The 16,934-nt window shown below is 42.1% G+C and overlaps 1 protein-coding gene across 1 annotated transcript in view; it reads left to right on the top strand.

Moving 5' to 3' along the window:
- The first annotated feature begins 586 nt into the window (after positions 1 to 586).
- Positions 587 to 16,934, top strand: part of rnf111 (ring finger protein 111) — a 26,547-nt gene continuing 10,199 nt past the window's right edge. Inside the window, exons 1-5 of the mRNA XM_034561620.1 lie at positions 587 to 840; positions 1,178 to 1,239; positions 4,028 to 4,987; positions 7,948 to 8,080; positions 16,472 to 16,626. Coding sequence (XP_034417511.1) covers positions 4,111 to 4,987; positions 7,948 to 8,080; positions 16,472 to 16,626 — 1,165 coding nt within the window. The 5' untranslated portion in view covers positions 587 to 840; positions 1,178 to 1,239; positions 4,028 to 4,110. The remainder of the gene's footprint in view (positions 841 to 1,177; positions 1,240 to 4,027; positions 4,988 to 7,947; positions 8,081 to 16,471; positions 16,627 to 16,934) is intronic.

Raw genomic sequence — 16,934 nt, 5'->3', positions numbered from 1 at the left:
TCTATAATTGTTAGGGTTATATGTGTTTTATATATAACCAACCCTTGATGGGATTATTTGTTGAACTGAAAACTCATCTGTTCAGACTGCAACTTGACCCATAAAACTCGTTCTGTCTTCTATTATCTATTAATGTTGCATTTGAAGCAGTTCAGATGACGTTGAGGAGGGCCTACTTGCAATTTTAGAATTGTACCAACATGGTTAGCCCATTGAAATCATTGAAAAAGCGCCATCTGGACAAAAGGGCCATCTTAATACATGTTATGTTTAATGTTTCATTTGGCAGGCATATCTAATTAGAGATTGGGGATTTCTGCCTTTCGTTTTCCTTATCACGTTTCCTCTTGATTATTAGTATGGATAAAAAATGCTATTGTATTTGGGTTCAATCACTGGCTCTAGTTTTGTTTCCACGCGTCAGACATATCCGCTAGTGGGCGTGCCAGTATTTTGAATAGAGGATTTGGGATTAAGTGAAGCATACATGCAAAACAATGATGCGTGCATTTCTATTATCATCTGGACATGGGCGTACGTATCTATAATTACACAGAGCTCCTCGCGCTCTTTTGTCGACAAGAAACAGGACGAGGAGAGTGTGTCCTCTCCACATAAGTATTTCACACCTACATGTACATCTTCAAAAAGTAAAAAGGGATGAAGTCAAACTGTCGTAAAGTGTCGAAAAGCAGCTGACGATTGGCCGCGATCTGGCGCCCCATTGCGGCAGTCAGGGCAAGGACTCTTGGATCCGGAGCCAGCGAGCAGACGACCTGCTGGGTAAACAAGAGTGGATGCATCGAGAGGCAGGAATGGCAACTTCGTCGAGGGCTAATAGTGAGACATTTCTATATTGTCAAACAGAGACACAAGCGAGAGACTGTACGACCCTTTAAGACCCCACAGGGTTCATTTGCCAGTCAAAATGGCTGAGTTTAATCGGGTATTTGTTAAGGGAAGTGAACTAGCCTTTTCGTTAGCTTAGCTCGTAGCCATCCAGGGCCCATTGCCTTCGATTTTGCCTCTTGGCTCAGCTCGGGACTGTGTTGTCAGTTTCACAATCCCAGACACTAACGTCCTCGGATCGCGATTTCTCTGTAGGCCTGCCTAGTTGTAGTTAGGAGTAACATTTAGACAATTGCTTGTTTTCAACGGTTGTCATTATTTCCTACAGGATTTAACACCCCATGTTACAAAAAGGACGGTGACACAGTGTGAAAAAGGACTTAGACCCAGGTACGTGCTGTCTTTGTTGTCTTCTATCTGGATTAACTATGTGTCAGGCTAGGTGGCTAGCTGTCCACTTTCTCTTGATAATCGTCGTGATAATCTAAACACAAGTTACTAGCATTGGGTATTCGTATTTTAGTGCTTCTCCATTAACACGAGTAAGTCTGGCCCCAGTCATCCAGCAGCGTTGGTGGCACAGACAGACAGACAGCAGCCGAGCTTATTGTAATTGTTAAGCGTTGTAGAAACTATGCTTAGCCTCCGTTTCAGGCTCGATACTGTCGAGCTAAATACATCTATGGAGCTCTGTTTGTGGTTGCCTAGTCGGAGTGGTTGGTGGTCGTTTCACAATCAGAAAGCACTGAGTATCGCCAGCAGGAGCTCAGCAGTCCTGTCTCAGTCGTACATTTCCAATTGGTTTACTGTTGCCATTTCTGGTGCACCATACATGTTCTGCTACAAGTAGCTGCGATTGGTTCACCTAATGGTATCAGCAGTATCTTTTATTTGTTGTTAAATGGGCTGCTTTATTATAAATGTGCGTTATTCAGCCTTGGTGCAGGGGGATTTTTTCTCCCTTCAGGGCTGTCCTCTGAGGCCCATGAATTCATGCATGTCATTGCGCAGCTTTCTCTGTGGCATCTGAAGGACTCTCACTTATGAGTGAGTTGTCTATAAAAGCAGAAAGAGCGCTGTGGCTTATTTTAAGAATCATCCACCTCATCAGTCACATTTCACAGGTGTTGCAGCTTTCAGGTCCAGTGACATTATTATTATTATTAGGAAATGAGTTGTGAATGAATAACGAAAAAGCATTGCTTGGTACATTTCTGTCCTATAACAGAATATCTAATTCATTACACCACGCAGGAACATCACGAACACCATGAACACCTGTCCAACCTAATGCAGTACAAATACTCTGCAGCAAACACTACCAGGATTGTTGTTGTGTTACATTTTTTACTGAGACTGACAGAGAGATGGGGACACTAGATAAGTCTTTGTTACTGTGTCCTCTTAAAAAGTCTATATGAGGCTTGCATTTGCTATCAACTGTCCACCAGTGGCTTAATGCAGTAGTTGGATGTTTACATTTGTATCATGTTTTTCAGACTTATACCAATATTGATGAAGATACAATTGCATAGGGATGTTGACAGACCCTCCAAATCTCAATGTTGTGAATAGTGTTCGATGTGGATGAGACTAGTAATGCATTGCATTTATTTCCTTGAGTTGCATTACTTGGTCACATAGTCACATAGATGGGTTCAGTAAAACATTTTCCTTAATCAGTTGCTGAAGTAGTAGCTCCATAAATTTGTTTTCTGATTACATCATATCAGGAAGTGGCCCTGGCTTGTTGCTGTGGGTGATATCACCACGTGCAAATAATGCATAAGCATGCCATTTTCTTCACACTGTCCCTAACATTATTAAAACACAGTTGATCAGTGAACATCACTGTAGAAATGCAACATCCTTTGTGATTAATAACACACATCTGCAATAGAGATATCCCTAAACCTTTTTGAGCATTCCCTGTAGAGCCAATATAATTAAATGTACTCCGCTTCGGAATTATTTAGATTCATATTTATTGTTTGCAACAATGTGAACACGGTTTGTGTGTGTTTGCCTAAAAATACACATCTTTATGCAGGTTTGGTATTATGTCAAATCAAAGCATTAATGTTTTAGCATTGGCTTTATAAAGCCTGAACTATTACAAATCCTTGGTGTTTTGAATGGGGAACCATGTACACTACAAGTAAAAACAAAACATTCCTATTTTACTCCATTCAAACACTGGAATTGATTCCTAACATGCAGCATTATCACACTATCTTGCTCATGATAACAATTATATCACCATTCAGGGGCAATAGGGTATGTGATGTATTACAAGAAAGTATTCTTATTAGAGTCTACTTAACAAAATGTATTCATCGCATTAAAAGGAGCATTCAGGTTTATTGACAGCGGACTTTTGGCTGACAGAGGATGTAGTAAGCCATGTGTCATATAAAAATACACATGGCGTCTTACCAGAGACACAACGTTTTTGCTGTGTTTACGAAGTAGCCTACATTTCAGCAATGCTGGAATTTGGCGTTGCTCTGGGAGACCTTACACTGCTGTGAAAATGTCTCCACTGCCACATGCTCTGTTTCTCCTGGGAGTTATTTGTTAGCGTATACACAAATAAAGACAGAAATGGCCCAAAGTCATGAGTCAAGACATGAACATGAGATGGTGGATATCACCTTTTGGAATTACATTTTCAGTTCTGTCTGATTGATAGTTTGTGTGTAATCAACAATAAGGCAAACACTTCGGTACTGACTCAGCCATACTACATCTTTAATCAGCAACCTTGGGTCACACTCTTAATTTGTAGAAACAAATTGTTAATGAAAGAATGTTTTGCCCTGGATTGAACACCATGAAGTACTGTCATGGGCACATTCATGTTTGTTTTCAGGTTTGTGTGCTGTGGATATGCTCTGTTGTAAATTGTTTTCTAAAGTGCGGAAGTTAAACAATTCAGTGAAGACAGCGAAAGGAGAACTACAACTACAATCTGTATCATGGAGACATGTATCTGGACACAATATATTTAAAGATAGATGACACACTTTGTTTTTCTGTCATCTACTACTGATCATGCCTCTCTTTTATGCTTCTATGGTGTTAATTCTGTCACTAACACGATGATCCGCCCTTTGGCAGTCGTGCAACACAGCGACTTGTGCACTCGTAATCTTTTCCTTTCTTCCTTATTTTTCAGGTTTTGTGAGATGCAGCGGATAGATGCTTAGGGACTGATGCGAGTGCACTTGCTGTTTGCCTTTTGAGGACAGACCTGCCATCATGAAGAGTGAGGTGCAGTCAGAGGCCCCCAGCAGACAGGAGCATCTGAAGGAGCCACTGGTGAACCCAGAGCCTATGGAGGCAGCTAAGAGCTTCCCTAACAACATGGAGGTGATTGGAAAGGCAGGCAGCGAATTTGAGACCCTGTGTGAGTCCAGGCATCGGCCACTGAGGGACACAGAAACACACAGAGACTCAGAACGGACCCTCCCTGGTCGTAGAAAAAGAAAAGGCCAACAGGCAGGGCCATCAGACTGCTCGCTGAAGGAGGGCCACATCAGTGAGAGTTCACTGGCCCCTCAGCGTCCCAGGGTAGAACTTTTACAGCACCCAAGTGAGGATGAACATAATCACGACTCCTCTTTTAGTGACTGCGCTTCCTCCCCTTCCTCTAGCCTGCGATTTGGGGACTCGGACACTCTCAGCTCGGAGGAGGAGGGGGAAGCTGGAGCAACAGGGGGCCAACACAAGGCTCCTGCCCTGACAACAGGAGGAGCCACTGGAGTTGGCCTGCACCCTGTTCTGGGTCGAACTCGTGGGAATCGCTCTCATAAGTGGGTGCGGTCTGAATCTGAGCCAGTGCTGTTGAAGCGGCCGTGTCTGAGCAGCCGGCGGCCCCTACATAGGAAGCGCTTTGTGAAAACAGCTCCTGGAGGGGGTCAGCGGACTCAGAAGCAAAAGGAGCGACTAGTGCTGCAGAGGAAGAAACGTGAAGTGATTGCACGTAGGAAGTATGCTCTACTCCATAGCACCAGTAGTTCTAGCGAAGAGCTGAGTAGTGACTCTTCCTCCCCCTCTTCTACTGAAGCAGAAGATGAGCTGTATGTAGATGTCAGCAGCACCAGCAGCCAGCCCAACAGTGCTAATGTAGCCACAGGTAACCACGACTCTAGTAGATTTGTTCCTTTGTGTTGCATTTTAATGTCTGTATTCTAGCCATCTCTTCTTGTTTTACGGCATACGGTATGGCTACATAGGCTGTATCATATGTTTTAACAGAATTGAGGCTTACGTAGCATAATACTGTGTGTTTGCAGCGATATCACCGTAACGCTGTGGCCTATACTAGGCCAGACTATGCAGTTATGTGTTTGACTTGTTGCCGTTAGTTACATTTATTTATATATCAAGTTTATTGATAGACAGTTAATAAAATATACTTTACATGGTTTAAACATTATATCAGGGCCTTTTTTAACTACCTATATTAGATAGCAGTGATCAACAGGCAGAATGGTAACAGAGAAAGTTGCAGAGAAAAATCACAATCCAGCATGAATTAACATTGTAATTGAAGTACATTGCTGCAAAGTGAATTAATATGCACTGAAGACCAGAACAGAAAAACGGAAATGAACAGAAAAACGGAAATGACTGAGAAGAGGTCGACGTGGGTTGTGCAACTTGCAAGAGCAGCTGGACTTTTTCACAACAAAAATGGTTGTTGGTGTGTTTAATACCAGTTCCCTTCACTGAACAATCAGAAATGAATTTGCTAATGCAGAAGTGTGATAATGGTAAGCTATCGCCATTAATGTGTGTTTACTGAAGCTTAATCAAGAGTCTACAGGTTTTCATTCTGTGCCAGGTAATATTAATTCTGGCTCTCAACCAGAGAAATGGAAGTCACCTTGTTTCCTTTAGTGAAAACATGCTCACAAATAGATCTGACCTTTCTCATGGCAACATATTGCTGCTGTAATGTGTCCCAAGTCTATGTATATCATTCTTTTTTTTTTAAGTAAGAAATTGTATTATAGCTTTTGATTTGAGTTTCCCATAAACATGATGAATGTAGGAACACACATACAACTTTAGTCTGCATGTCTTTGTAATGGCTAGGGCACAGCTGATAAAGGTATAGTTACTCCCCTCTGCTTTTCATGGCCCCACACCTGGCAGTCTGTAATGGAAACTGCAGCCCTCTGTTACCTGTTGGAGTTTATACAGCTCCTAAATCTAAACCATAGCTTTCTGCTCTCATTCTCAGCAAAGTAGAACAGACGGACAAACAGAAGTTGGTATATCTTTTAAAAAGCCCCACCTTTTACCCTGGTTCATTGTTTTCCTCACGTAGCCATTTAGCCTTGGCAGTATTTCTGCTGCTGTGGCCCTATGGGAAAATGGAAACTTAGTTGTTGGTGGGAGGCAAGTGGGAGAAAACTCAGGCCCTGTTTAGTGACAGCCTTTGCATAGAAACAGCAGGTCTCGCAGGGAAAACAAGGCATTTGTTTACAGCCGGGGAAAGAGGAGGCAAGTGATGAAACATGTCTTCTAGAAGGTTGCAGCAGGAGTGTGCTGTAGCAGTTTAATCCTACTCTACAAATCTGATAATTTGTCACACTAAAATATTGGCCAATTACAAATGATGTATACATTGTTCAGTCTCAAGCATATTGCTTGTCCTGTTACCAATACCGATCAAGTAGCTAGCTGGACTTCAGACAGTTGTTACATGGACGCTTTTGATATTTTTGTTCCAGATATGCAGTCATCTCAAGTCTAGTAGGAGTAGGTATTTTTTATCCAAACACGGCACACGTTGCTTACAATTCTCTGCAAATTGTAAGTAAGGTGTTGTTGTATGTGTAACCTCATGAAGGCTTCACCAGAGTGCCAGGCTGCAAGTCTTGCAGAGGGTGCTAAGCAGCAGTTCTCAGGAGACAATTGGAATAGAAATCACACTGGGGAATTATGGCAAGGCACTTACCGATGAGCACAAAAACACAGTATACTCTTCTGCAGCATAGAATTTAGTTACTATGTACTTAGTTATTATGCTGTGCGTTCTTTTATAAAAAATATCGCAACACGACATCTCTTTGGTAAGTCAATGCCCCCATTGACCACCAATAGCAGCAGCTCCATTACAAAGGCTGAGGAGAATGATGCATTTGGTTAGTTTGCCATAACTTTAACTTGCTTGAGCAGCGCTCAAGCTAGATGCAGGACCTCTGGAGATGAAATATTGACAGGGATCAAGTGCATGGGGTCAATTTGATGGATACAAATATAGATAACATCTATCTCACATTAAATTTGACGATTGCTTGAAAGAATAGCTGTAGTAATTGTAGCAAACAATATGGAAAAAAGTAGGTAAAATTAATATACATTTTGATGTTGGCGCCTGGCCTTTATGGTCAATATTTGTGTCAAGATATGTGTGTTTTCACTGAGTCCTATGACATTTTTAATCATTTAAACTAGAACATTCAAAGAAATTTAATTATTGTCAACTGTCTTCTTTCTGATCTCCTATTGCAACCATCTACTCCGAGTGAACACACCTGAAGGGGCTCTCATGGTATTTCGCCCAGTCAGAGATAAAGTGAGATCTAGTGCACAGTGAACCAATCACAGCACAGATTTGGGAGTGGGAAAGGCCAATCCCAGTGCAAATAGAGTTGAGCACGAATGACCTAAATTTCTCCTGTTAAACTGTTGAGTATGATGATACTGCTGTTAGTATGATGAAATTGGAGAAATTCTATCTGGCCACTTACACAACATGCCTGGTTTTAGACTAAGCCATGAAAAAAGAAAGATCACTGAATTTCAAATACATTTTTACATGTCTGTGCTGTATGAAAGCAGATGACAGCATGCACAGACTTAAATGTTCTTATTTGTTGTTTGTTTGTTTATTTGAAACCATCTTTAATGTAAAAGAATAGCATATTAATAGAAGTAAAGTGTCATAATCCAATGAAGAGTGGTCAAATTAAGTTTTTGATCAAGTTTATATTTTCTTTTCATTTAATTTTTGTTTGATGCTTTCTTTGCATTTGTCACGTTGTATGTCTGTTCTTTACTAAATTCAGCTTGTGTGCTCAGGTGCCCTGGATGAGGATGTTGTGGTGATTGAGGCAACTCCAGCTCCAGCGCCTGTTGTACCTGCAAGCGAGGAGATCAACGTCACCTCAACAGACAGTGAGGTGGAGATTGTCACAGTCGGAGATTGTTTCAGGTAGGCCCCTCAACATTTACAGCATGCATTGAAATGAGCTTCCATTAATTTTACATACAGTAAGCTCAACTTCCCCAATTGGCAAGGGCTATGAATCGTGTCCCTTTCACACATATAGCAAACAGGAGGTTGTCCGTGCCAGATGTGTTCTCACCTACTGGAAATACTGATGAAAATACGCCAGTGAATTTGTAATTGTAAAGTCTCTTGTCGTTCTCTGACGATTTTATCTCCAGTTAGACATTTCCGTTGGCGTCTTCATTTAAATGACCCCTCTTCATCACCCTTGGATGTTTGTATTGTTCCGGTTTCGCGCCAGCTCTGTTCACACGTGGACTCAATCAGACATTACACTGACTTTGAACAAGGGAGCTGGCAGGGGGAAGTAGTTTTAATATGTGGTCTAACGAAGTTGGACATTTGCGTTCTCACATACAGCTCTACTGGGTAATGTCGAGATAAGTTCAGGGTTGCAATACATGTGTGAAAGGAGCTTATGGTTCTCAGGATGAAAGAGCTGAGTGGGTGGGTTGCAGTGTACTCCAGTGCTTTGCTCATGAATTCCATAGCTTACATTGCTCAGAAAGTAGGTTGCATGCCTTGTTGTTTATAGCAACGTAACCACATCACGCTCAGTGCCCATGCCCTAAAGGTTCATAATTAGCCAGTGGCATGGGTAGGGGCAAACATTTCACTTTGAGCAGATTGAAGGATCCTTTAGTTATATACCACTTTAATATTAAAACAATGTTACCATTATTAGTGTATTTATTCTAAGTGCCTTAGGAAGTGAAACAAATTTGATAAATATAATTTTTGGGATAAAATAGCTGATAAAATAAAGTGTTTTCAGATGCTCCAGCACCTGGGAATTAGATACATTGTCAAAAAATCTCAACTTCGATTATAATTAGACACACACAGGGGTATGAGGTTTTTCACCGGTAATGACTGAGTCGTGCATAATTAATTCTACGATATCAGAGCTTGAAGGGGAAACTGTCTGACAAGCTACTTGCTTACTGGAATAACTCTGACTACAAGATCAGTCCAGAGCCAATGCTCATAAATCACTATCAGTGAGTAACTTGAAACGCATTGTAGACCAGAACAAGCTGTGTAACCTATTCCATATCATGGTTACCATGTCATCATATATATACCCAACAAGCTTGTATGGTCTTTCTTAAAGGACTTGGTTAAATAGGGTATCAATAAGGCTTTAAGAAATATTCAGAGGATTAATAAGTGGACAATGTAAGAATTGAAACATAGCGCTCTGTTTCCCAGAGAACTGCTAGATATTTAGTGTGAGAGCAATGCACTAGATAGCTCCTACTGCCATTCTCTGCAGCCCACCCCATTTTCCTCAACCTCAGTCACTTATTTCCTAATTCTCATAATATGACTTCCTGTCTCAATTCTCCCCTAATTCCTCATGTAGGTGATTACGCAGCTCAATTCACAAACCTCCCCCTCTGTGTTAACCTATCTCTATCCCTTTTTTATCTTTTCCAACACCGTATCTTTCCTTCCTACGTTATACTAATGTATTGATACTATTTGAAAATAGTTCTCTGGCGAGAAGTGATTGCGCCACGCTTGGAATGCTATGGCTTGTCTAATCTTCCTGTTTTCCCGGCTGTCAAAGATGTCTTGGCTCCCTAGAGAATGCAGGGATGAGCTTCCCTGAAGGGGGGATGGGCAGCAGCGAGCAGGAGGGCGGGGAACCAAAGGCCAACAGAATGAGCAATAAAAGCTTTGTTGACACCGCCAGTGGTCCGATTTGTGAATGTGTGTTTGTGAGCAGTTTGTTAATATAGGAACAATACATGTGCACAAATACACACACATTTTGTATCATGGCTCAACTCAATTAACTTAGTTGTGATTGTTTGATGGATTGGTTCCCCCTGATGCAACTTATTTAATTTAATCTATATGGAAATACCAAGTCAAATATAATATTTACAGAACTCCATGAGAATATATTATAATCAGTTGTTGTTAAAACTTTTTCGGAGAAGTTTTTAGTCATACAATACACAACTAACTACAGCCAAAACTATCGTTATGTTGAGCACAATTTCAACAAAAGTGTAACATTTGAAGTTTTCTGGAGGTAGGAGTTATTGCAGGACTGTTGTATTAGACTCCATTAGTACGTGTACGTTGTCCTACTTAAAACAGCTGCATAATTGCACTCGTAGCCTCAAGCAAACCTACATTGATAAAGAAAATGCTCTCATTTCCTTTGCTGTATGGTGTCTAGTTGTATTCTGTCACGTTTGTGAACAGAGGAGGGTCTGTCTCTAACTTGTTGTGGACAGGATTCGGACTGTCTTCTCTCTTCATCCCCAGATTGTACAGAATGTTCAAATACAGTTTTCAACCCACAGCACCATGTTACGGACATGTAACAAAATGATACAAAAATTCCGCTCAGGAAACCTTTTGAATGCCATTGACTTTCTGTGTCTACAATACATACTGCCATCCTGATTCCAGAGTAGATCCTTTCCATCTATAAAAAAAGTGATGTGCTTGTATATGAGATGGCTACAGACGAACCGTTGTTAAGTCACGTGCATTGAATAACTGATCCCCAAACATACCCCATCAACCCTCAAAAACACAATTCCACTCAAACTGGAGATTTCAATTCACAGCCTCGGGTCTACTTGTCAAAATGTAACACATTTTCGTTTTAACTTTATGATACGTATAGTCTCTTCTTTATTTAAACATCATACATTATTCGGAATATACATTTTTAAAAATGTGTCCATTACAAAAGGTTCAGCCATTTATGGTCTATTGTAATGTGCTGCTGAGTAAAAATAAATTTGTGAGACTTGTGAAATTGTAGTTGAACAATAGCTGGATGGTATGCTATAGATATTGTGTATGTATATTTATATTGTGTTAAGGATGGGCTCAAGCGAAATGTAAAGGGTTTGCAAGGCAACTCTGTAATTACAATGATACATTTTCTATAAATGACAGATAAACATCAGTAATCATTTTATCAGCCAGTTCTCTATTGGTTAGGAAGTAAAGCCCTCTTATCCCCAATTGTGAAGACAAACTTAATATCACTGCAAAGTTTACTTCCTAAATTGTTTACCACTAGTACACTGTATTATTCCTGCCTTCTATGGTCTCATTCCTTTTAACTTCCGAACCAGTAGTTTACTCTATATTACTGCAGTGCTCAGCCGTCCTCTGATCCCTGGGGCATGTGGCTCACATCACCTTGGCTTGGCAGAGCCTCTGCTTTGCCAAGCCACCCATTCCCATAGTGTTCATGTTTACAATGTATTGTTTTCCTCCTGGCTACACCCCCCTACCCTCAGGAGATCATGGTGGTAAACAGATATTTACAAAATAATCCCAGGTCTACTTAATTAGGAACCCCTCCCTAGTGGCTCTTCCTGCTCCCTGGAATCAACCCAGAGCTGAGGAGCCTGGCCAATTAAACACCAGCACATTCACCATGTGCCCCTCTCTGCATACCACCCTCCTTGCTGTGTGTTGTGTGTGTGTGTGTGTGTGTGTGTGTGTGTGTGTGTGTTTGTGTGTGTTTGTGTGCATGTGTATGGGCACAAGTTTGCTTTAGCGATTTGTGAAATATGAAAGTTAATAAGCTTCCTCCTACTCTATTCCACTTGCATTGTGCGGCATGTCTCACAGGAAATTGAATTGGAAGCAGACAGTATGAGCTGATGGGAATCCCCCCCTATCACAAACAGCAGTGAGAAAGGCATTTCCTGTGTTAAACACATCAGAGAAATATGATCAAAGCCATACTCTTTCAGTATAAAGAGGAATAGATCAATAATTTAAACAATCCATAACATTACATACTATTTTTCTTCACTATAATATTGAAGTCTTTGAACTTGTGTATTTAGAGCAACAAGACATCGAACATGTTTGTTCCATAATTAGTTGGTTTTTTTTAATAGAAAATCATTAAAAAGAACACAAAAAAACTTTGCTGTCTGTTTTGCTAATTCATTTTCATAAAAAAAGAAGTTTAATTGCAAACCTTATCCAGTGCATAGTTGCCATCCATGTAGTCTTTGTAACCACTTTTTTCTGTACGGCGATGTGTAGCCTGTATCCATCGGGGGAAGGCCAGAGAAACACAAAGGCTCAAAGACACGTAACACTATGTAGATTGACACCAAGAGCCAGTTTAAGGTTTCCAATTCTCCTGACCTGTATGTTTGTGGTCCCCATGCAAACCCAGGCAATAAGAATTATTTTGAATTACCAAAACATTTATTAAGTTTCTATGGCTTAATTAAGAGTTACTGAGCGAGTCTATGGTTTAGTTTGACATACCAAAAGCCCCGTAGCTACGTTGACGACTGTGGTTAACAAGGCAGTGCTCAGGGAACAACAGTGAACTCCCCAAGCCACAGAGCTCCATGGTATCCGGCTTTACGGCACTCGCAAATAGTCCCTTGCCCCTCAGGCTCATCCCTCCTCCCTCTGATCACCTGGCTTTACAGCACCATGGGGGGGAATGTGGCTATTCCCTGGGCTCTCACTCCAGTCTCAGAGAGCAAGGGGGAGAGTGATAAGAGCCTTTGAGAAAGAAAATTAAAAGGACAAATAAAGGAAGGGCCCAAGCTATGGCAAGAGAGGAACAAGGCATTCGAGCGAGGTATAGGGAAAAGGAAGGTGGGTGGAAATAATGCAGATATTTGGGTGGACGTGGTGGAGTGGTTGTGGAGGCAGAGCTTCATGATGGCAGTCCAGAGAGAACAAGCTATCTGTAGTTTCTAACAAAGCTGATCTCAACTTGTGCCACAAGTTGATGCAGAAAAATCAGTGTGGGCCACAGACGGACCACAAACAGTTTTGTTACATGATAATGTTTTGAGAACATAAGCAGCTTCATGTACATACATAATTAAGAAATGTAAGCTAAGCTTGGATTTCCATTTACGGTTTTTGTGATGTGTTCTTTGAACTATGATGATAGCAAGGGCTGTATAAATAATCATATATACAGTGGTTCCCAAACTTTTTCTGTCAAGACCCCCTTTGATGATATAGGAACATTGGACATAGTTCAGTCTTGTCCGGGTTAATTTTCAGGTGGTGTGCGGATATCCACTGAGAGATGTCAGTCAGACAGGCAGAGATTCGTGCTGCTACCTATGTTTCAGATTGGGGAAATGAGAGGATCAGTTGGGTGTCATCAGCATAGCAATGGTAGGAGAAGCCATGCGAGCGAATTACAGAGCCGAGAGAGTTGGTGTACAGAGAGAAGAGGACCAAGGACTGAGCCCTGAGGGACCCCAGTAGTGAGAGGACAAGGCTCAGACACAGATCCTCTCCAGGTTACCCAGTAAGTGCGGTCGTTGAGGTAGGATGAGAAGAGGGAGAGCGCAGTGCCTGAGATACCCAGGTCCTGGAGGGAGGAAATAAGGATCTGGTGGTTCACTGTATCAATGGCAGCAGAAAGGTCTAGAAGGATAAGGACAGATGAGAGAGAGGCTGCTCTAGCAGTGTGAAGCTGCTCAGAGACAGCAAGGAGGGCAGTCTCTGTTGAGTGGCCTGCCTTGAATCCAGACTGGTGAGGTTCAAGAAGGTTGTTACTGTGGAGAAAGGAGGAGACTTGGTTAAAGATAGCTCCCTCTAGAGTTTTGGAAAGAAAGGGGAGGAGAGAGACAGGTCTGTAGTTGTTGACTTCAGACATGTTGAGAGTGGGTTTCTTCAGGAGAGGGTTAACTCGTGCCTCCTTCAGAGAGTTAGGGAAACAGCCAGTTGAGAGGGAGGTGTTAATAAGATGGGTGAGAAGGGGAAGAAGGTCAGAAGCAATAGACTGGAGAATGTGAGATGGGATGGGGTCAAGGTGGCAGGTGGTTGGGTAGGCAGAGGTTACCAAGGTAAGAACTTGATTGGGAGACAGGGGGGTGAAATAGGAAAGAGGAAAGTGATGGGGAAGAAGATGAACTTAATGGAGGTGTAGTTATAGAAGATGGATTAGTAAATGAGGAGTGTGTCATCTATCTTATTTGTAAAGTAGTCAACAAAGAGTACAGAAGAGTTTTGGGGTTAGAAAAAGAGTATTCGATTCTGGAACAAGCTTTTGGCTGCAGAGAGAGGCAGAAAAGGAGGAGAGATGAGAGTGATAGGCGAGCAGGTCATCAGCGTGTTTGGATTTTCGCCATTTCCTTTCCGATGCTCGCATAGTGGCTCTCTCAACACGCACCGAGTCAGACAACCACGGAGCCGGAGAGGACTTGCGGACCTTTCACGTCGTAAGAGGACAGAGAAAATCAAGAGAGGAAGACAGAGTAGAGAGGAGAGTGTCAGTGGCAGCGTTAGGATGCATGAGTGAGAGAGTCAGTTGAAGGAAGTGCTGACAGAACGGACGAGGCCAGAGAGGAGGGTGTGGATGTTGCAACGGACAGGTGCAGAGTCTGTTGTTGTGGGAGGGTTGTCAATTTTAAAGAGTGGGAGAGAGTAAGAGATAAAGAAGTGGTCAGAGACATGAAGTGGAGTTACAGTGAGGTTAGATGTAGGGCAGTTTCTGGTGAAAATATAGTCACGGTGGTTGCCAGCTTTGTTAGTAGGAGGTGAAGGACTGAGCGAGAGAGCAAAGGAAGACAGTAAGAGTAACAGGTCAGATGACTTCTCTGCCTGGATGTTAAAGTCACCCAGAAGGATGAGCGGGGGGATGTTTTCTGGGAAGTTTGATAGGAGGACATCTAATTCTTCCAAGAAGTCTCCCAAGGAACCAGGTGGACGGTAGAGAACAACAATGATTAGTTGAACTGGACAAGTAACCGTCACAGCATGAAACTCAAAAGACAGTGGGGTAAACAATAGAAGCTGATAGAGAGAAAAACTCCATTTGGGGGAGATGAGTAGACCTGTGCCACCACCCCGGCCAGTGGATCTGGGTGTGTGGCTGAAGGAGAAGGCAGAGGAGAGAGCAGCAGAGGTACATGTGTTGTCTGGTGTGATCCAAGTCTCAGTGAGAGCCAGGAAGTCCAGCGATTGCTTGATAGCGAAGCCAGAAATTAAGTCTGGCTTGGGGTTAGCTGACTGGCAGTTCCAGAGGCCCCCTGTGACGAGGTGTTGGGTCTGTGTGGAGCGGGTGGGATAAATAAGGGAGTTGGGATTTTGATGCATGTGTGAACGACTCCGAGGTCTATAGTATCTACGAGTAGAGATGCACACAGGTATGGAAGGAAAACACATTTTCACAGGGAAATGTTTATACTCAGCCGCCCCCAAAGACTCCAACGAAAGACTCCAGTGTCTTTATCCTCGGAGTCTTCACTGACACTTCAAACCCCCACCTGGTTTTACACCAGAGTTGGCGATAATCAGCTACAGCTGTGTCGACTCAGCCCCGCAGTCGTTGGGGTGATGGCCCAGCAATCAAAACCACTCTTGCTCAGGACAATAGCAGGAGTTCCCTCTAATCAGTGAAGTTTCAGTTTTACAAGAATATGTAATTCTTACCAAAACTGATTAAGGACAAAGGTCTGTTTACCTCAAGGTAGAACGTAAAATAGAGCTAAATCCCTAGTAGAATTAGATTACGGAACAAATACTCAAACCCTAGCTGGTTTCGTTGCGGTTTAGTCACTTGACTAAAAGCAAAAATGAAAAAACCACAGCTCAAAGCTAAATCACAGCTCAAACAGTTCAGATAAGAAAGACAGTACAGACTAGCAATCTAGTAGACCTAATACAGCAGATACGATAGTAATATAGCAGAGAAACCTCTTTAAAGAATGTACTCAGCCAAGATCCAGGAAGTCCAGAAGTCAGAGGACTCACAGGTAGAGATGCACGCTGCTAGCACCCCAAATTACATAAACTGCATCAGGTGTGATATTGACACTTTGCAGTCAGGGTGCCAGCTCTGCAAAAAATCAAGTTATTTCAATTTATAACATGGATGTAAGTAATTCCATGTATGTGTGCCAGAGCTAGGATCCTGGAATTATCCCAACATACCCAATTAAATTAGAGCCGTTGTTAATGTAAGTAGTTGCAGCAATGCTTTTCCGGCCATGTCAAGATGTCTGCCATGTAGAAAGGTGAATACGGTTTCGTGGCTATTTTATTTCTTTCACAAAAGGGTAAATTACCTAATTGACTGACACAATACCATTTCAAAACAGCTTTTAGAGACTGTAGTCAGAACTAATGTACTCACTAGGTATTAAGACCAGAGCCAAATGCTGTTGTCAGAATTGCCCCCTGTTCTTTCTTTGCATACCTTTGCACCAGCAGGCTTTTGTTAAAACACCCGCTGTCTTGGAAATGAATACTTCACTGAGCTGTGAAAATATTCCTGGTTCCTCGACTGCAGTTGGCTGTAATCGTTATTTCATGTCTGTATGTCCACAGGTCTCGCTCAGTGGCGGGTATTGGCAGGATTTGGGCTAATAGCTGCTCCCAGAATCGTCTCCAGGAGCCACGTGGACGTCACCGACTCTCCACCGTCATCCAACCACTGCGTCAGAATGCTGGGGAGGTGGTAGATCTCACTGTCGATGAAGATGGTAAGAACTAAAATTATGAAAAACTCTTCATCCACATACTTTTTTAGCTGTGTCTGTTAAATGATAACTACACATAGTTTGACCACAGGTCTCATTTTACAAGTCATCTGCCCGCAGTGATGCCTTTTTATATGTCGCTGTGTCTTCTGCTGCAAATTTGTGACGTTCTTAGACTCTATTCTCATGTGATCTGTGATATTAGATTTGAATCCATACAGGTATAAGGTGAAGAAGAGCATTTTAACAACTATAATGTCATAAAGTTTCTTCAGGTTTTCTGTTGTATTTCAGCACAACTATGTCGCAAT

This window comes from Cyclopterus lumpus, chromosome 3 (genome assembly GCF_009769545.1).
Source record: "Cyclopterus lumpus isolate fCycLum1 chromosome 3, fCycLum1.pri, whole genome shotgun sequence".
NCBI classification, from domain to species: Eukaryota; Metazoa; Chordata; class Actinopteri; order Perciformes; family Cyclopteridae; genus Cyclopterus; species Cyclopterus lumpus.
The sequence above is the reverse complement of the archived record's forward strand: the minus strand, read 5'-3'. Positions and strand labels throughout refer to the sequence as shown.